This window comes from Lithobates pipiens, unplaced genomic scaffold, assembly GCF_037356315.1.
Source record: "Lithobates pipiens isolate NorthernLeopardFrog02 unplaced genomic scaffold, aLitPip1_a1.2 Scaffold_28, whole genome shotgun sequence".
Taxonomy (NCBI): Eukaryota; Metazoa; Chordata; class Amphibia; order Anura; family Ranidae; genus Lithobates; species Lithobates pipiens.
In genome coordinates this window covers 64,777,658-64,798,542 of record NW_027507789.1, presented here as the reverse complement: position 1 = coordinate 64,798,542, position 20,885 = coordinate 64,777,658, and the positions used below count along the sequence as shown (strand labels likewise).

The 20,885-nt window shown below is 45.4% G+C and overlaps 1 protein-coding gene across 1 annotated transcript in view; it reads left to right on the top strand.

Moving 5' to 3' along the window:
• LOC143935449 (5-hydroxytryptamine receptor 3A-like) overlaps window positions 1–20,885 on the top strand; it is a 67,898-nt gene that overhangs the window by 27,451 nt on the left and 19,562 nt on the right. Inside the window, exons 7-8 of the mRNA XM_077459330.1 lie at window positions 4,176–4,386; window positions 11,867–11,995. Of these exons, the coding sequence (XP_077315456.1) occupies window positions 4,176–4,386; window positions 11,867–11,995 (340 nt within the window). The remainder of the gene's footprint in view (window positions 1–4,175; window positions 4,387–11,866; window positions 11,996–20,885) is intronic.

The window sequence follows — 20,885 nt, the reverse complement described above, 5'->3', positions numbered from 1 at the left end:
ATTGACCAATAAGGAAAAATCTCCTAGTCTAGAATCAGTTTGATTTTCCTTTAAGGCATCATGTCCACTTGGCAATTATCTCTGATGCATGAGGCTCCGTCGTTTAGGTGCACCAGTTCTACTAATGTTTTGGGCAGGGCCATAGATAATTTTTTGTTCCTGGGGGGGTTCAGCAGCAGATACTAAGTAAAAGTCTTTTTAAATAAAATAAATTGCACCAAGATTATAAAGACTGGAAAAAGGAAAAACAATATGTGTTTCCCCTAGTAAGCAATCACATCCTTAAAGCGGGAGTGCACCTAAAAAAAAATATTAAAAGCCAGCAGCTACAAATACTGCAGCTGCTGACTTTTAATAAATGGACACTTACCTTTCCTGGAGTCCAGCGATGACGGCAGCAGCGAAGCTGATCAATCGCTCAGCTCTAGGCTGCTGCCGCCGCCATTCTCTGCGAGGGAATCAGGAAGTGAAGCGTTACGGCTTCAGTTCCCGGTTCCCTACTGCGCATGCGTGAGTCACGCTGCGCTTCCTAAATGGTCCCCGCTATCCCCTTGGGACCTGTGTATTTCCCAGGAGACAGCGGGGGGGGGGGGGGGGGGGGTTGCAGGAAGGGGCGTGACTCTATTCCCAGAGTCTATTCCCAGAAGTGGGTGCAGATACCTGTATTATACAGGTATCTGCACCCCCCTCCCCCCTGAAAGCTGCCATTTGTGGCACTGGAGGGGGGAAGGAATCAGATGAGTGGAAGTTCCACTTTTGGGAGCAGTAGTAAACCTGATGACTTTTTTTTTTTTTTTTCTACACCTGTAAGGCAAAAGGCATAATGAACTAGTATGCACTTTCCTTAGAATGAGACGTCGGTATCTCACCTGGTCCATGCCGAGGGAGCTGACATTTTGCCTTGGCGTGCCTTCCAGTTTTTGCGGCTCCGGCGCTGTGAGTGGCCGGAGCCACAATGTCGTCACTCCCGCACATGCGCGCCGGAGACTTCTTTCCGGCAAGGGCTGGCGTCTGCCGGACTTTCAGCTGAGAATCCCCAGAGCACATGCGCTGCTGAAGTCAGCGGCTCATTGCAAGGGGAATATTTCCTAAACCATACATTTAGGACATATTCTTTTTACCTACAGGTAAGCCTTATTATAGGCTTACCTGTAGGTAAAAGTTAAATAAATGACTATACAACCTCTTTAATTGTATTTTATCAGGTCAAACCTGATTTCAGTTTTTTCTTTCTTCCAATTTTTATAAACGCTGTAGGCTATTGTCCAGTATTAATGTCCAAACTGAATAGGTGCAAAGTGAGTGTGCTGCTTACCTACAAGGAGATGGAGCCCTTTGCACCTTCTCAGTAAGGTTGGCTATTATGGTGCAAAGTGCACCATGTTGTGTCAGACAGAGCACTCACCGTCTTCTTGAACTTTTAGCCTAGGTTCACACTACTGCGATGAGATGTACTGCGAATTTGCTCCATTTTTTGGTCCTGTGTGAGGTGCAAATTTGCCTTGTGTTTTGAAGTGGACAGGTGCGAATTTACTGCGATTTTACCACAAATTTCAGGAGGCAGACAATGAACAGTTCTCAGAGATGTGAACTGTGTGCTGCGAGTTTATTGCAAGTACATTTGAAGCCTATGAATATAAAATTTGCACTGCACCATAGGAATTTGCATCGCACTCAACTTCCACAGGACCCTTTTCTTTTTCTCACACCAAATTCGCAACCCATAGATATGAACCAAAGCCATGGAATACTATGCTTTTTACATGACCTACGAATCTTTGTGTTCCTAAACGCATCAAACCCGATGTAAATTCAGATCAGTGTGAACCCAGGCTCACAGATTTAAAAAAAAGGGGGGAATGCACTGTCTACCACAGGATGCACTGTAATAGCCAATCTTACTGGGCAGATATAAAGGGCACCATCTTGTGGAAGGCAGCACACTCACTGTGTTCACATTAGCTTAATTTTCAATTAATCACAGGATAAAAAAAACAATCCACTGAAAAATGACCAGCCTTAAATACACTGACTTCTCTTTAGGCTAGGCTCACATCTAAGCTGGTGCGAGAAGGTGTGTAATTGCACACTTTCCTGTGCTGGCAGAGGAAAAACACACTACTGCTTAGGGTCCTTTCACACTGGGCGGATCAGTTCTGATCCGCCCCGTGGATGTCCGTTTGCTCAGCGGGGATCACTCCGCCAATCCCCGCTGAGCAGGGAGATGACAGCTCCGTCTCTGCACACTGCGCAGGGACGGACCTGTCACAGCGCCGCTCTCCCCTATGGGAGATCGGATGACGACGGACCGCAGTGCCCGTCGTCACCCGATCCGATCCGCAGACGGATGGAAAAATAGCTTTTTCCTCCGTTACACTTTTTCGGATCGGAGCGGGTCGGATGTCAGCGGACATGTCACCGCTGACATCCGACGCTCCATAGACCTCTATGGAGCACCCGTTCAGGTCCGCCTGAAAAACTGACAGGCGGGCCTGAACGGGACGTCAGTGTGAAAGAGGCCTTAGGAGATAAAAGGAGGTACACTACAGGAAACCCTCAAGTCACGCACATTTCATGCACCTTCAAATAGCACCCTCCCCTTGCAATCTGTAGTGGGTGTCAGTGCTATCTTAACGACACCCCAAACAAAGGTTGCAAAACACAGTGTGTTTGCCTGCACCAGATCGCATTCACAAAACGACCATGCAAACCGGTTGCAATGCAGTTCCAAAATTGGTGCATGCATGACTTTGGTGCGATTTGAGCCCATTCAAAATGAATGGGACTTGATTGCACTGCAATCAACACAGTAAGCCTGGTTTCACACTATAATTTGCATGTAAATTGCACAGGACCTCCCCCGCACGCCTGTGAAATTCACATGCGATTCTGTGTGGTGTGATTTGAGCCCATTTTGAATGGGCTAAATTGCACCAAAGAAGTGCAGGCTCCTTTTTTTTTGTCTGAACCAGATCGCATGGTTGGTTTTCAAACACTGCGTTTGTTATCTTCTTTTGGGGAGTTGTTAACTTTGAATTGACACCTGCAGCAGATCAAAAACAAAGTTTGATTGCAATGCAGTGCATGAAACGCACAGGGATCACAGCGTTTCCTGTACCACATATGTATGAAGGCATGCCACTGAGGGCAGCAGTAAGTCCAGCCTGGCTCTGGCATTGGCAGACATGGTGTGGTGTCAACTGCTGAATCAGTAAGCCAGTGAGCACCACAACAAGTTTACCAGTGCCAAGCTGGACTGTCAGTAACACAAGCAATAGAAAACTCACCTTGGTCTCAGTCAGCTGTCAGTAACACAGGCAATGCAAAATTTATCTCAGCCAGCCTCAATCACATACTTTGCCAGTTGCCACACAGAATCACAGACAGTCTCTCACTGACTCACGATTACCTAGTATGAACAGCAGAATGCCAGCAGCAGCACTGCAGTCTGAGCAGTGCTAAGTCTGAGGGCCCTCTCTGAGACTAGAGACTAGAAGAGAAAGAGGGACATACCTGGACAGGACAGCAGCAGTTCATCCATGTGGGGCTTCGGCGGTTAGACAGCACTTTACAAGCACTCTGCGCTCCAGGGCCCAGGCAAAGCTCCTCTCCCAAGTCCAAGGTGGGAGTGGCACTGCAAGCCAATGGGAATACATGGTGTCCATTGGGCAGGACTACACACACAGCCGGCTCCCACTGTGCTGCCTGTTGATAGATCTGTCAGCCTTCAGCCGGAGCCCAATAGACCGGCCTGACATTTTATTTTGGCCGGGGGGGGGGGGGGGTTGAACACCCATGACCCGCCCTTATCTACGCCCCAGGTTTCAGGCAACATGCATCCTGGGACGAATTCCCAGAAAGCAAGCAGTCTGCACTCCAGGCTATTTCCCCGGACGCATTCTGCTCTAAACATCTGTGGCACCTGATGCACTGTCCAGCTCCATCCAGCTGTAAGCCTGTCATAGACCTTTGCAGACTGCCAGAAGCAGGGCTGGACAGTGCACCTGTGCCTTCCGCCTGCACCTAAACCCCGGAGCCTCATGTATCAGTGCTAAACACCTAGTGTACATGGAGCCTAAATGCACAAAAGTCAGTAAGTGAAATATATGCAAGTCACAAAAACGCACTTTCATTTAAATATTTCTCTCTTTATGTATTCTGCAATTATTCTTTAGGTATTCATGAAACGCAAATCCAGCATTTACATGTTCAGCCTAATTGTGCCTACTTTATTCCTTTTGCTCTTGGACCTTCTATCTTACTTCATTCCCAAATCTTATCATGAAAAAGCCAACTTTAAACTCACAGTGCTCCTGGGCATATCAGTTCTGGCTATCATCCTTAATGATTACCTTCCTGCTTCCACCAATGTACCTCCAGTTGTTGGTAAGAATAGAGCTTAAACACAAATGGAATGTTTAAATACGTGGTTCAGCACTGATTTTGGCCAAGTGGAGAGTAATTATAGAACATTCGACATAGTTATATTAAGTGGCAAACAGACAAAAAGAGCAAAGTGCTAACAAGTGTAGTGGGTATGTAAACACTTATTAACCACTTTAATACCGGGCACTTTCACCCCCTTCCTGCCCAGGCCAATTTACAGATTTCAGTGCTCTCAAACAACACTGCTGTCAGAAACCATGAAACAGACTGAGACAGAAGTACAATCAAATCACACTTGTTCATTAATAAAAATAAAAAGGTAAATAGAAAAAAGCGTAGTCAAGCATAGCCAGAGTCCTGAAGCCAGATCGTGTAGTCAGCCAGTCCAAAGTTCATTTAGCAGATCGGGTAATCAGCCAGGCCGGAAGTCAGGGATCCAAGGAGAGCAACCGCAAGCAGGATAAGAAGCCAGGTGGGATGTCAGCAAGCCAGTCTTGAAACAAACAGCAGGAGATGGTTCCCTGTGATGTGACCAACGAAAAGGCAAATGAAAAAGTGAGCAGGAAGGCTTTAAATAGGGAGGTCAGACGAGCATCATCGGGAACAGCTGGTAACCGTGGAAAGAGAAGAGAGCTGGCAATTAGCTGACAGCTGAGCGGCCAGCCCAGAGGAGGAAGAGCTAAGCCAGCCCTGACAGTAGCCCCCCTCAATGATCCCTCTGCCTCGGAGGGCCACCGGGCTTGAGGGAAAACCATCTATGGAACTCGCGGAGGAGAACAGGGGCATGTACGTCAGAGGATGAAACCCAGGAGCTTTCCTCCAGACTGTACCCCTTCCAATGCACCAGATACTGTATGCGCCTCCGGAACCTACGGTAGTCAACAATGTATTGTACTTCATACTCCTCATGGTTCTCAACCAGAATAGGGCGAGGACGTGGCACCGAGGTGGTAAATCGGTTACAGACCAACGGTTTCAATAAGGAGACATGAAACACATTAGAGATGCTCATTTTAGGAGGAAGGTCCAACGCGTAAGCTACTGGGTTAATCCTGCGAAGGATACGGAACGGCCCAATAAACCGATGTGCAAACTTCAGTGAGGGAACACGAAGCCGGAGGTTGTGAGATGACAGCCAGACCCTGTCCCCAATCTGGTAGGAAGGTGCAAGCAGGCGTCTGTGGTCAGCATGGAGTCTGTACCTATCATTAGCATGACGCAAAGCCTCCTGAACTTGTACCCAAGTGTAACGAAGGCCACGGAGATGCTCCTCTAATGTAGGAATACTCTGCAGAACAAACGAGTCAGGCAACATGATTCACCATAAATGGAGACAATCGGGAGGCAGAATTCAAGACACTGTTGGGAGCAAACTCTGCCCAAGGTAATAGGTCAGACCAGTTGTTATGATGGTCAGAAATATAGCAACGCAGGAATTGCTCCAAGGACTGATTGGCTCGTTCTGTGGCCCCATTAGACTGCGGGTGATACGCAGAAGAGAACGCAAGCTGGATTCCCAACTGTGCACAAAAGGCTCGCCAGAACCAGGAGACAAACTGACTGACCCTATCCGAGACAATCACCTTGGGTAGCCCATGTAAGTGAATGATCTACCGAGCAAAAATGGAAGCCAGTTCATTAGAGGTGGGCAACTTCTTAAGTGGAATACAATGACACATCTTTGAGAACCGGTCAACCACCATAAGTATAACAGTGTTGCTTTGGGAGTTGGGCAATTCCACAATGAAATCCATAGACAGGTGAGTCCAGGGCCTCTCTCCATTGGGTATGGGTTGTAGGAGGCCCACTGGAAGGTGTCGTGGAGTCTTACTCTGAGCACACACAGGACAGGCAGCTACGAAGGCAGTAACATCCTCCTGTAGACTAGGCCACCAGAATTGTTGGGAGATGGCTCAAATGAGTTGATTCTTCCCAGGATGGCCAGCTGCCTTGGGAGAATGGTAAGTCTGGAGCACTGCAGTACAGAGACTCTCTGGGACAAAGCAGCGGTCACAAGGTTTATCAGGAGGAGCATGAACCTGAGCAGCAAGAATTTTGTCACCCAAAGGAGAAGTAAGACTGGTGCGAACCGTAGCCAAGATACGATCAGGAGGAATCATAGGAACCGGAACCGACTCCGACTTGGAAGTGGAGGAAAATTGTCGTGACAAGGCATCAGCCCTTACATTCATAGTACCGGGTAAGACTGAGACAATGTAATTAAAGCTCAACAAGAAAAGAGCCCATCGCTCCCTTCTGGGAGAGAGTCGCTTAGCCTCAGACAAGAATGTAAGATTCTTATGGTCAGTAAGAATAAGAACAGGCACAGTGGTACCTTCAAGGAGATGTCTCCATTCTTTCAGGGCTAAAATGAATCAACAGCTCTCTGTCACCAATCTCATAAATGCACTCAGCAGGTGACAATTTCTTGAAAAAGTAGCCACACGGATGCATAGCGCTCTCAGAGTTAGGACGTTGAGACAGAAGGGCGCCAACTCCCATCTCAGAAGCATCAACTTCTAGGATAAAAGGCAACATAGGATCAGGATGTGCCAACACAGGAGCAGAAACAAAGGCAGCCTTGAGAGTCTCAAAGGCCTTAATGGATTCCGGAGGCCAACTCTGTGGGTTACCATCCTTTCTGGTCATATCAGTCAGAGGCTTGACCAGAGACGAGAAGTTACGAATAAACTTCCGATAGTAGTTGGCAAAGCCCAGGAAACGCTGCTGAGGACGTAAACCCACGGGTCGAGGCCACTGTAGGACTGCCGACAGTTTCTCTGGGTCCATCGAAAAACCAGCAGTGGAAATGACATAACCCAGGAATGTAACCTGTTCACGATGGAACTCACACTTCCCCAGTTTACAATAGAGATTGTTCTCTCTTAGTTTCTGAAGTACACGACAGACATCTGTGTGGTGGCTCTCCAGGGACTTGGAAAATATGAGGATATCATCGAGATAAACCACCACACACAATTGCAACAAATCTTGGAGGACATCATTAATAAATTCCTGGAAAACTGCTGGGGCGTTAGAAAGGCCAAAAGGCATTACCAGGTATTCATAATGGCCTGTTCTGCTATTAAACGCAGTTTTCTACTCGTCGCCCTCCTTAATGCGCATGAGATTGTATGCCCCTCTCAGGTCAAGCTTTGTGAAAACCGTTGCTCCCTTGAGGCGGTCAAATAACTCCGTAATCAATGAAATAGGGTAGGCATTCTTATTCGTGACACGATTGTGACCACTATGATCTATACAAGGTCTCAGTTCACCGCTCTTCTTTTTCACAAAGAAGAAACCAGCACCAGCAGGAGATGAGGACTTGTGGATGAAACCTCAAGAAAGTGTGTCAGCAACATACTCCTCCATGGACTTATCCTCCAAGACCGACAAAGGGTAAACCCGGGCCACGAGGAGGTATGGCAGCAGGTTGAAGGTCAATTGTGCAATCATAAGGCCGGTGTGGAGGCAAACTACCAGCTTGACCTTTATCAAAGACATCGCCAAAATCACGGTACTTCTCCGGCAAGGAGGGGAGTGAAGCAGTGCACAGGACCGTGGATACCTTCAGGAAGCATGTCTCACTGCATTGTGGTGACCAGGAGAGAACCTCGGCACGGAGCCAATCAAAAGAGGGGTTGTGCCTCTGTAACCAAGGTTAACCAATAACCAGCGGAAATCTGGGTGAGGAAATAACTTGAAATTGGATTATCTCATGGTGAAGAGCCCCTACGGCCATGGACAACGGAACCGTCTCATGAGTCACATGGGCAGGCTGTAAAAGTCTCCCGTCAAGAGTCTCAATGGCAAGTGGAGTGTCACGCAGCTGCAGCGGAATCGAGTGCTGCAAAACAAATGTAGCATCAATGAACAGGCCAGCAGCCCCAGAGTCGATTAGAGCCTGTATCTCAATGGATGACTCAGCCCAAGAAAGGGTGACCGAAACCAGGGGCTTATCCTTCTGGATAACTGGGGAGGAAACAACGCCACCTAAGGTCTTGTCCATGACAGGACCTCAAGGTTTGGGCGTTCCCTGGACGGGTAGGACAAGACTTCAAAAGTGACCTACCTGGCCACAATAAAGGCACAATCTCTCCCTCCTCCTAAAGGCTCTCTCATCCGCAGAGAGACACATGAAGCCCAGGTGCATGGGTTCATCTTCACTGATCAACTCGGTACCAGGAGGCATGGGAGGTGAGGGAGGCATGGGTGGGACTACAAAGCTTGGAGGCAAACGTACAGGAGGCTTCCGCAAGCGCTCCTTAAGAGAAAGTCTTTCTCTGAGTCTGGAGTCAATGAGGATGGCAAACGAGATCAAGCTCTCCAGCTCAGTGGGTATATCTCGGGCTGCTATCTCATCCTTGATGGAATCCGAGAGACCATGAGAAAAAGGAGCCACCAGGACCTCATTGTTCCAAGCAACCTCTGCTGCCAGAGTACGGAATTCAATGGCATAGTCGGCAACAGTTCTTAGACTCTGTTTGATGGACATGAGGCACTTGGCAGCAGAAGCGGAGCGTGCGGGAACGTCAAAAACCCTTTTAAAGGATGCCACAAACTGAGGGTAACTCAAGACAACAGGTTTTTGCGTCTCCTATAGAGGGTTAGCCCAGGCCAAGGCTCTCTCAGAAAGCAAAGATATAACGAAACCTACTTTGCTTCTGTCCGTGGGAAACGCCTGGGGCAGCATTTCGAAGTATATCTCAACCTGATTGAGAAACCCTCTGCATTGAACTGGATCGCCCCCAAATCGCTGGGGAAGCGGAGCAGAACCAGGCATACCTCTTATAGAGATAATACTCGAGGCGGGTGCCTGCACAGAGACTGGCGCAGCAGCAGGGACGGCCTGCGACTCAGGTTGTACCGGAGCAGCCACCGTGGGGGATTCCAGGTGAGTTGTGCGATTCAGGAGCGTTTGTAACGCCAAGGCAAAACGATCCATGCGGTGATCTTGCTCATCTAATCTGGAAAAAATATTACCAACAAGTGGATTGACTGTATCTTCTGAATTCATGGCCTTCGCGTACTGTCAGAAACCATGAAACAGACTGAGACAGAAGTACAATCAAATCACACTTGTTTATTAATAAAAATAAAAAGGTAAATAGAAAAAAGCATAGTCAAGCATAGCCAAATCGGGTAGTCAGCCAGTCCAAAGTTCATTAACCAGATCGGGTAATCAGCCAGGCCGGAAGTCAGGGATACAAGGAGAGCAACCGCAAGCAGGATAAGAAGCCAGGTGGGATGTCAGCAAGCCAGTCTTGAAACAAACAGCAGGAGATGGTTCCCTGTGATGTGACCAACGCAAAGGCAAATGAAAAAGTGAGCAGGAAGGCTTTAAATAGGGAGGTCAGATGAGCATCATCGGGAACAGCTGGTAGCTGTGGAAAGAGAAGAGAGCTGGCAATTAGCCGACAGCTGAGCAGCCAGCCCAGAGGAGGAAGGGCTAAGCCAGCCCTGACAACTGCGCATTCATGCAACACTGTACCCAAATTAAATGTTTAGCATTTTTTTTAAAACAGGCAAAGTTTTCTTTTGATGGTATTTTATAACCACTGGGGTTTTTATTTTGGCTAAAACTGAAAATTTTGAAAATAATTCATATTTTTCTCTTAGTTTCTGTTATAAAATATTGCAAATAAGTAATTTTTGTTCTTCACTGGTGTGAGCTTTTGAGGCTGCACTGATGTGCACTGATGAGGCAGTAACTTATGGGCACTGATAAGCTGCACTGATGGGCGCTGATGGGGAGGCACTGATGAGGCTGCACCGATTATAAGGGCATTGATAAACAATGTACTCACTGTTCCCTGTCAGACTTTTGCCAGCTCTGCCAATAACCGGCAAGTCTGTTTACATGTGACCAGCTGCGATTGGACACAGCTGATCACATGGTAAAGGGCCGATGTGATTTGCCCTTTACTGCGATCTGTGATCGCTGTGTCCAAAAGACATATCGGTCACAGAGTGCGCCTGTTCATCCCATGGAAATGCTCCCAAAATCGGAGAACCGTGCTGTAGCCGTCTTTTGGCTATAGCGCAGTCTGGAAGCAGCTAAAGGAAGACAAATAGCAATTCACATAAGACAAATTATGCTTATTATGGTCCTCAGAAGAATTCCCAGCTGGGAAGGACACCGAGTAAACTATCACAATGGATACACTGGTCTGGATGGGACCTGCAGTAGAGTGTGTGGATGATCTCATGCATTGCAATCATTGGTGCAGCTGGGAGGAGGAAGAATCCAGGATCCCAAGATGGAGATGCTGCTGCAAGGAGTTGAGTATGGTGGGCGGAGTGACCAGGCAGCCTCAGAACAGGAAACAGCACATGTGGATTTATGGAGCACAGGCGAGAACAGGAAGTGATGTTGGGGGGGTTGCCTGCTCCCAAGGTCCATCTCACACCAATGATTAGGCCAACAGAATGGCTGTGGTCCTACCTTCTCCTTTGTACCTCCCTCACTGGCCAAATTGGCTTTGTTGTCCTGTTATTAGTTCTTGAGAATCTGTGGTGTTTTGGCCAACAATGGAATGACTTCTATTGAGTGACAGCTGAACCTTGGAGATTTGCCATTGGCAGAACCATCATGGGTGTGACATGGGTCTAAGGGTAACAATTTGAGATTGAATTTCTTCATGCTTTGTGGTATGTTTAGCTCTGAATTTCAATAAAAGCAGTTTGTATTGCACACCATACAAAAAAAAGTAGATTTAGCCCTACAAATAATGCTTCCATTACCCAGGCTTGCCAACATAGTGCATCCTCCGATAAGCCCTCAAGTCAATCTCTAACCACGCCTCCTGGTCATTGATTATGGCAACTGCTGTGTAGAAATCAGTGGTGGCCTGCCCATACGGGGCGCAGCCCCACTAATCCATGCATCCGGAATCCAATAGATTTTTTTATAGAAGCATGTGATTAGAGCCAGAGGCTCTAATTGGCTTAAAAAAGGGGGGAAACTGTGCTCTGCGGCCCGAGTCCACCCAGTTGTGCGACAATAGCGAATTAATATTTGCTATTGTCTTCCTGATTCGCCAACTGGCCAATCAGGAAGCCGGTCCTGGGACACGATAGGCCAGGGAGTCTTAGGACTCCCTGGCCAATCGGGTCTCAGTCAGGACACACTTCCTGTTCAGCCAAGAGGATAAGCAAATGGCCAGGCTCTTCCTTCCCCCTGTCTTTTAAGGTCAGTTCGTCTACCAGGGGTGGGGGGGGGGGTTTGCGTGCTTGTGGCAAGTGCCGTCTTCGCATCTGTCTCCTGGCGCGGGGGGGGGGGGAGTTAGAGGGGATGTCTGGTGTTAGCTCCCCCCAAAATATTAATATAAATATAAAATAGTAGCAACCTTCTTTGGGACACACATACAGTACTAATCAGCAATGTTGTGTTGGGAATGTACTGCACACCTCTGTGGGTTAGAGATCTTGTAAATGGGTCTATAAACAGTATCCTGACAGACATTATGTTCTTTTTCAGTGATGTTCTTTGTGGGAACCATGTTGCTGATGATTATGGGGATCGTGGAAGTTATCTTTATAATGTACATTGGTGGTAAAGTCCAGAAAACAGAAGTGACTCCTAAGAGGAAATACCCCTTCTTTCAGGGTAATGAATACATCCTATTCTGTATGCACAACTGTTAAAGGAAACATGTGGTTAGTGTTAACACAGCTATTGTACAGCAGACACCCTAAAGTGCCAGCTCCTACCTTTTCACCACCATTTAAGTCCCCAACACCCTGAAGTCACACACTGGAAATAGTAGCGATCACATACTCACCCCCACCTTACAGAACAACCGTTTCTGGGTGGCCTATCTCCCTACCCATGGATTCTTTTTTTTACTAATTATGAAATAAAGAGAAGGGGTTCTATATCATATTTGAAAGGTGGGCATCACTATGAAGGTAGGAGCAGTCTGATGTCTGCTCTATGACAGTGTTTTAGGTTTTATTTATTTTTTAACTGATTAGAGGTAGCCTTCAACTTTTGAAACATGTGCCAAATACCCCAGTAATATATAAAGAACGTATATGACCAGCAATAATAATAATGTAAATGATGAGAAATACTTTTAAGTCACCTGGAATGAAAATACATCATTTTACAATACAGAATATAGAACCATCTTGTCAACAATTAAAATAAACATATCACATCCCTGGACAATTCCAACTGAGCATATACGGTTATCACAATGATCAGATGATCCAGAGGGGAGACTAGAACCAAGCTCAACTTCAAGTTGAATTTTGCTCATTAGTTTACCTGCTTGTATATTTGGATCCACTCATTAGTTTGATGCCTTTTTGCTGAAGGTTGCATCTGCTTACAAATGTTAACCACTTCAGCCCCTGAATGGTTTACCCTCCTTCCTGACATTTTGCGATTCGGCACTGCAACGTTTTAACTGACAATTGCGCAGCCGTGCAATGTTGTACCCAAACAAAATTGACATCCTTTTTTTTGGTGGTATTTGATAACCTTTTGCAGTTTTTATTTTTTGCGCTATAAACAAAAAAAGCTGCATTTTTTTAAAAAAACGCATGATTTTTTACTATAATAAATATCCCCAAAAAATATATAAAAAAATGTTTTCCTCAGTTTAGGCCGATACGTATTCTTCTACATATTCTTGGTAAAACAAAAATCGCAATAAGCGTTTATTGATTAGTTTGCGCAAAAGTTACAGCGTCTACAAAATAGGGGATAGATTTATGGCATTTTTATTAATATATATATATATATATATATATATATATATATATATATATATATAATTTTTTTTTACTAGTAATGGCAGCGATCAGCGATTTTTTTTTTTTTTTTTAATTTTATTTATTTATTTATTGTGACTGCGACATTATGGCGGACACATTGGGCAATTTTGAGACATTTTTGGGACCATTGGCATTAATGCAGCGATCAATGCTATAAAATTGCATTGATTACTGTAAAAATGTCACTGGCAGTGAAGGGGTTAAGTGTGTCCTGGGGGAGTGATTCTAACTGTCTGGGGGATGGGCTAGCAGCGACATGACACTGATCACTGCTCCCGATGACAGGGAGCAGACGATCAGTGTCCTGTCACAGTGTCAATGAAAACACAGCATCTCCCCTTTCTTCAGCTCCATGACACGATCATGAGTATCCCCGCGGACATTGAGTCTGCGGGTCTGGCCATGGAGCTTGCACGTGCGCGCGCATGATGGGAAATTCAAAGTAAAATACGGGTATGTTACTTTGCCCAACCGCGCCATTCTGCCGATGTATATATACAGGAGGCGATCGGCAATTAAACAATTTGCAACAGGTTTAAACCCATCCTATAAATTACAAAATATTTTTCTGCCCCCCCCCCCCCCCCCCCCCCCCGTTTAGTCATAGAAGCTGTACTATCGGTTCCCACAATGAAAATAACTACGTGTATGGAGGACAGGTAGATGAATGAAATGTCCACCTCCTCTATTCATATAACGCTTTTCATTGAGGAAACAGATTATTAATATGGCTCCTGGGAATGGGCACAGGGACGGAAAGGGCAGGCATAGTTGGCACTTTACAGGTGCCTAAAAGACCCCAAGTCTGGAACAGAAGACTGATCCTACAGATGCAGGTGTGATACACACTGCATCAATAAGATTAAACAACCCCTATGACGTCCAAGTCAACTGTAGGAGATGGGAAAGGTAGCTTCTGGTGTTTCGCCCCAACCAGCCTTCACAGAAAAGGCTGTGCAACAGCTCTGGACCAAGAAACAGTTGTACTGCAAACTAACTTGGTACACAAAGGTCTGGAAAGTGCTACAATGCAGATCCCAATGCACAAGTGTCACATCCAGGCCAAACAGGGTATGGGTACGGCCTCCAAAGAAATTGCTGAGGAAATACTGATCCATATAGCTGCTATAAATCTCAAGCATGGGAGTAGTAAGGAACCTTGATTGAAGACACTAAGAAAAAAATCTCCATAAAATGAAAATGGTGAGCAGCAGTGCTAAATAAAAAAAAAAGTACCCAAGCTCCTAAGACACTATCAAAAAAAATACAGCCATTTGGATAGAGCATACAGAGCGTCTATACTACTTTTTGGTATGCCAGTGTCCTTATCACCTGTAAGTTGCAGTATAGCCTGTCTGTTACTACATTCCTGTGTCCCTCAATGGATGATGAAGAAAAATATATGAATTCTGTCACACGGCAAAACAATGCTAAACATGTGCAGCGACACACATCGCGAGACAGATTTATTATACGGCTACAGCTTGGGTCCTACATTCCTCCATTGACTACTGTAAAGTAGCAATTGTGACTGAATGAAACCCAATTGTCCACTTACTAATTAGTCAACTCTTTAAATTGGAGATCAGTCTTATCTTCATTAATACATCTAATAATAAGTCTCAGAACTGTTGCACTTGGCTGCTCAGGAAAACAGATACACAGGTCTGTAAACCTGTCGCAGAGACTTTGTTGAAGGAGATGCAGTCTGATTTGTGATGCTCGGTTGTTTGATAAATGTCCATCATAGTCTTCCAGTTTGCTTTAAAATTTAGCTGTCCTATCACCTGCCATTTACTTTGTCAGTAGATTAAAACTTTTAGAAAACTATATCTATGAGAAGTGAGCATTTGTTGAATTATTAACCAAACAGCTTTCAACTTTCTATAAGACATGTTTTGTAGGGAGAGAAAACAAGAAATGTTCTAGTTAACATTTATTTTAACACTTCACACATTTTTTTTTTAATTGGAAAAACCAACTTTATTGAAAAATGTATGCATGGTACATAAATTAATACTGACCAACATGGCCAAAACAATAGTACATACATGAACACATTGAAGTATCTGTGTAGCATAAAGCAAAATGTCCAGTAGAGGTGAAGCCAGTATATATGTATATAAAAAAGAAAGGGGGGAAAGAAGAGAAGGAAAAGGAGAAACAAAAAAGGGAAGGGGGGATGAGGGGTGAGCATATCAAGTACACATTTCACCATCCGCTAACTATCTACTCCAGACCTTTTCATATTTAGGCAAACACCCTCTGTGCACATAGATCAGCTTCTTATATGGAAGAGTGTAATTTACCTCTTTTTTTCCAGCACTGGATTGTGGGGGGCAGGGCCTGCATCCACCTTCGAACCACCACTTTCCTCGCCAGGAATAGGGTCTCATGCAAAAATGTGCAAAGAGCTTTATCAGCTTCTAAGCTAGGTAGCTGACCGAGCAGGCACATTTTTGGGTCTAGGGTAGCAGGAGAGCCCATCTGATCGTGCAGGAAACGTATCACTTGCATCCAGTATGCTTGGATAGTTGGACAGGCCCATATAAAGTGGTAGGAGCCCGGGGTATGATCACATTGACGGCATCCTGGATTGTACATGGGTTTAAAACGTGCTATCTTCTGGGGAGTTGGATATGTCCTGCATATAATATACATTTGCGTGAGGCGGTCTGACAGTTTGGGGGACACATTTTTCACATCCTCCAAAATCTCATCCCAATTCTCATCCTCAATGAGCCCAACGTCCACCTCCCACCTGGTCTTAGCAGCATAGGCCAGGGCTGTAACACTAGGGAGACGGATGGCGGAGTATAGGGTGGAGATTAGTTTAGCTGGCTCAGTGCTTGTAACTGTGCCTACTATAGAGGGGACTGCCAAGGATGGGCTGGAGCCAATAAATTGGGTTTGCATAGCATGGCGGAGTTGCAGGTATCTAAAGAGGAGACAGGGAGGCAAAATTTGTCCTTCAGCATTTGAAATGTTTTAAGTCCCGTATTGGTCATGACCTGGTGAATATACAAGATTCCATGATGTCCATTCCAGATCCTGCGGTGTGGATACACAATTCAGGCAGATGCATATTGAACCAGAGAGGTGTGTGGGAGTGGACCCGCGGGATGCCGAGTTTTTGCAGTGCCACCCTGGGATAATTGAGAGGCAAGGTAATATTCCTGTAAGTCAGGAAGAGCAGCTCCTCCTAGCGTCGCCGGGTTCTTCAGGATTTTCCAAGATAATTTATGTCTGCTGTGCCCCCATATAAATGAATTAAGAATAGATTCAACTGTTTTCAAAATTTTTTGTGGTATATAAAGGGGGGCATGCCACACTAGATAAAGTATCTTTGGGTGGAGTATCATTTTGACTAAATGAATGTATCCCATAACCCCTAGGGGTAGTCTGGCCCAAGTCTGTGTCTTGATTAGGGCATATAGGGGTTCAATATTAAGGATTGTGTAGTCTGCGAGCGATCTGGTTACCTGCACACCAAGGTATTTGATCAAGGAGACCCTTGGGAGGGTCAGAGGAGGGAACGTGAATGAGGGGGGGAAATGGTCAATCATAAGGATCTGAGATTTAGACCAGTTAATACTCAAACTCAAGTGGCTACCGATACGTTCTATAGAGAGTGAAGGGCAGCATACAGAGAGGGACCCGAGTCTGCCAGGTATAGGAGTGTATCATCGGCATACATCCTGATCTTTTCTTCCAGGTTACCAATCTTAAGGCCACGGATACTAGTGTCTGCCCAAATCATGATGGCCAACGGCTCCTCAACCAGTGCATACAGCATGGGAGAAAGAGGACAGCCCTGTCGGGTCCCTCGCTCTAGGGGGAATTGGTCCGATAGCCAACCATTCACAAACACCCTGGCCCTAGGAGATTGGTATAGGAGTTGAACCCAACTAATAAAATTGAGGCCAAATCCAAATCCCGAAAGGCACTCCTACAGGTAGTCCCACTCCACAGAGTTGAAGGCCTTGGCGGCATCCAAAGCCACCATGACCCTCAAACCGATTTCATCATGGGTTCCCTGAATATTCATGAATAGGCGGCGAATGTTCATCTGAGTATTTTTTTCCTGGCATAAAGCCTGTCTGATCAGAGTGGACTAGTGACAGAATAACCTGGTTAAGGCGGGAGGCTAGAATCTTAGCTAGTATCTTAATGTCAACTTGTAGAAGGGAAATAGGTCTATACGATTCCGGGTATTTAGGGTCCCTACCAGGCTTGGGGATTACTACAATTAGGGCCTCTCTCATAGAGGGGGGTAAAATACCTGTAACGAATATGGATTTGTATAGATCATAGAGTTTAGGGATGAGGGTTTCAGAATAGGTTGCGCAAAATTTGAGTGGTAAGCCGTCTAATCCTGGGACCATGGATGCAGCCAACCAGGAGATAGCCTTAGAAATGTCCTCTATAGTAATAGGGGCTTCCAAAAGTTCAAGCTGGTCGTTAGCCAGCCTGGGAAATGCAAATCCTGCCAGGTAGTCCCTGGTGTCTTGGGGAGTGTGGATGACACGGTAAGTGTAAAGTGCACGGTAGAATTTCTCAAATTCCTCCGCCACTTGTTGCGGATCAGTAATATCTTTCCCCTGCAGATCCAACAATGACACAACCACAGGGGGACGCGCATCTAGATGGGCCAGGTATGCAAGTAGTTTGCCCGATCGTTCTCCGTATTCAAACATCCTTTGTCTACAGAAGAAGATGCGCTGCCTAGCTTTTTCAATGTGCAATTGGGAGACCTGTCACGTCTGTATCTTAAGATTATTGGCTGTGCTGGGCGAGGGGTCCCGGTGGAACACCTCCTCCAACACCTGTAAATGTTCTGTAGCCTGTTGGACAATACGTTTTGATGACCTTTTAACTCTATTGATGCGTGTGGAAAGGAGGGAGCGGGCGTGCAGTTAAAACATTTTCCAGACTGTGTCATAAGCAGCTGAGTCCCTGTTAGCTGTGAAATAGTATTGTAGTTACGCGGCGATGTCTTCCTGATCCCGCAGGGCCGTCAGCCAAAATGGGTTTAACCACTAAGATGGAGCAGGGGAGGCTCTTAGGAGCTGGAGCGTGACCCAATACGGGGTGTGGTCTGAAAGTACTTTCGGTGCAAAGCTCGCATCCCCTAGTTTGGGCGTCAGGGATCTTGAAATGAAAATTAAAGTCTATACGTGACATTGTGTTGTGACTGGCCAAGAAGCACGAGAAGGCTTTAGCGTGCGGGTGTCTGTGGCGCCAAGTATCGACAATAGCAAAATCAGTTAGTATAGTCGGTATAGTCTGTTGTTGGCTGGTGGGTCAAGGAAAGGGTCTGGTCCACCCATTCGGTCCAGGGTGGGAATGAGTGTCATATTAAATTTCCCCATCCACACCGCTGGTATAGAGGTATATTGTGTCATAAACCCTCCCTAATTACAAGTGAATTGTATATGGGGGGGGGGGGGGGTTTGGGGACATAGCAAGCTTGTATCAGGATAGGGGATCCATTAATGGTGGCATGTATAAAAACATATCTGCCCTGCTGGTCCGTCTGGAGTAACAATAATTCCCTTTTTGCAACCAGGACCGATACCCCTCTGGACTATGAGGTATGGGTGGCATGATAGGCCCAGCCTATCCAAGGCTTTTTTTTAAAGAGGATTGTAAGTGGCCTGTAACAGTAGTCTCAACCAGCGCGATGATGTCAGCACGCTGATATTTGAGGAATGTCAGGACAGCAGCGCGCTTAATTTTATTGCGCAAGCCCCTAATGCTCCACGTCAGAAACTTCATGGCGGATATATGATAGTTATACTATTGTGCCTATTTTACAAAAAAAGAAAAAGGGTATGTGGTATCCTCATCCTTAATATATTGACTATAGAAAGATTTTTTGGGAAAACGACAAGAGATTATACATGGAACATCATAACCATGATTCACCTACAAGTCACCCAACAGAATGATGGACTGTCTTGATACCAGTTTTATATAAAATACAAATATTTATTATTGATTATAAAAAGTTTTTTTTACCAAAGTACAAAGGGGGGGGGGAGAAAAGAAAAAAAGAAGTTTTTTATACATGCATAAATAAATACATATATATTATAGCTATAACATAGACAAGGTTTGTTACAACAGTATTTTGTGTCCAATACGGTCGTTGGTTTCTCTACTAGTTTCGCGACTACTCTGTCGCTTCTTCAGGAGACCTTGTTTGTCTAGAATAGAATTTATCACTAATTATTCAACGATAACATAGATACAACACATATTTTTCAGAGTATTTGATGTATTTTTTACAAAAGGGTAAAGGTTTTTTACAAACACTAAATGTGCAGCTCACCACCGTATGGATAACTCAGGACATCTGGAATTCGGGTAGTCCATGCCAAGCCAGGCAGTGACCACCCTTTGGGGCGGACACGGGAGGTTTTAAAGTCAGCTACAAAACAACAATCAAGAGTGTCTAAGCGTTAGAAGTATATACATATATATATAAATATATAAGTAGGTTATATTGCTGAGGCATAATTATTTGTGTCACATTATGAATGTAGAAAACTACATACCCGTATAGCCAAATGCCTTAAAGATGATGCAGCATAGGTAAATATTGCGGTTCTTTCATTAAGTACTGAGGCTCAGGTAGTGCGCCAGGAAACACATTTAGGAAAATATACATGTGCTGGATCCAATATGTATGGATATTACACCTCTTTCAGGAGGGGGTCCAAAGATTTTGCCCAGTCAATCCAGAGTGTATATTATTAGCCTAATAAGGAAATTATTACCATCAGCCGACCATCTATATATATGTATTACACCTAAAATGCCCAGAATGTATAGGAGCTCATACCTATTAGTAGCCTTCATCTTGCATTCCTCAGACCAGGCGATAAATCCGGTCAGAGGCTCTGTGTCCTCCGTTCTGTCCGCTGTAAAAGAGCGCCATGATGGCGCTCTTTTAACCTCCAACCCGGCGGCGTCAGAGATCCGGCGCAGGCGCCGGGCTATGACGTCGCCGGGTCCGCCGCTCCTACTGCGCGTGCGCCAACACCGTGGCGACGCACAGCAGCGATGGTCACCAAGGAAACCTCAGTGACTCATCGCTAAAGCGGACCCGATCCCGCCCATTGCTATGGGGGCCTATCAGGGCCGCCGGAGAGGCGCGTGCCCGCCCCTGGGAGTCTCCTCCCATCCTCCATATTGTACCTGGACATCACACGGTTTAGATATTGCACACCTCGTTTTTAAATGTGGAACAATGCATATAAGCAGATAGATGAGCAGAAAAAGATAAATTTACAACTATAAACATTGGCTACATTTTTACACACATGTCATAGTATATGTAAACTCTCACCATTACTTCAACTTATCTGTGGAAAGATACAAACAAGTTTAATAATAATTCAATATATAAATAGATCGCATGAGGTGCTTAAGGCAACAGGGACAGTTAGTCCATATAGTATACCGTTAGCCTGCACCAAAATAATTTTTTTATTATTTATTTTGGGATGTCAAGGACGGAAAGCACCGAGGTAGGCTCAAAGGGTACCTGGCAGATTAGAGGACTAGGATGAGCAGTGGAACTTATATGATAACTAAAAATGCAAAGGGCAAGTGAAAAAACAGTTTGTTTTCCATATATTTCTTGTTTTTATTATTATTTAAGAAAGTATTTATATGTTTTTGTTTCATTCAATCCTGGCGGGACCAGA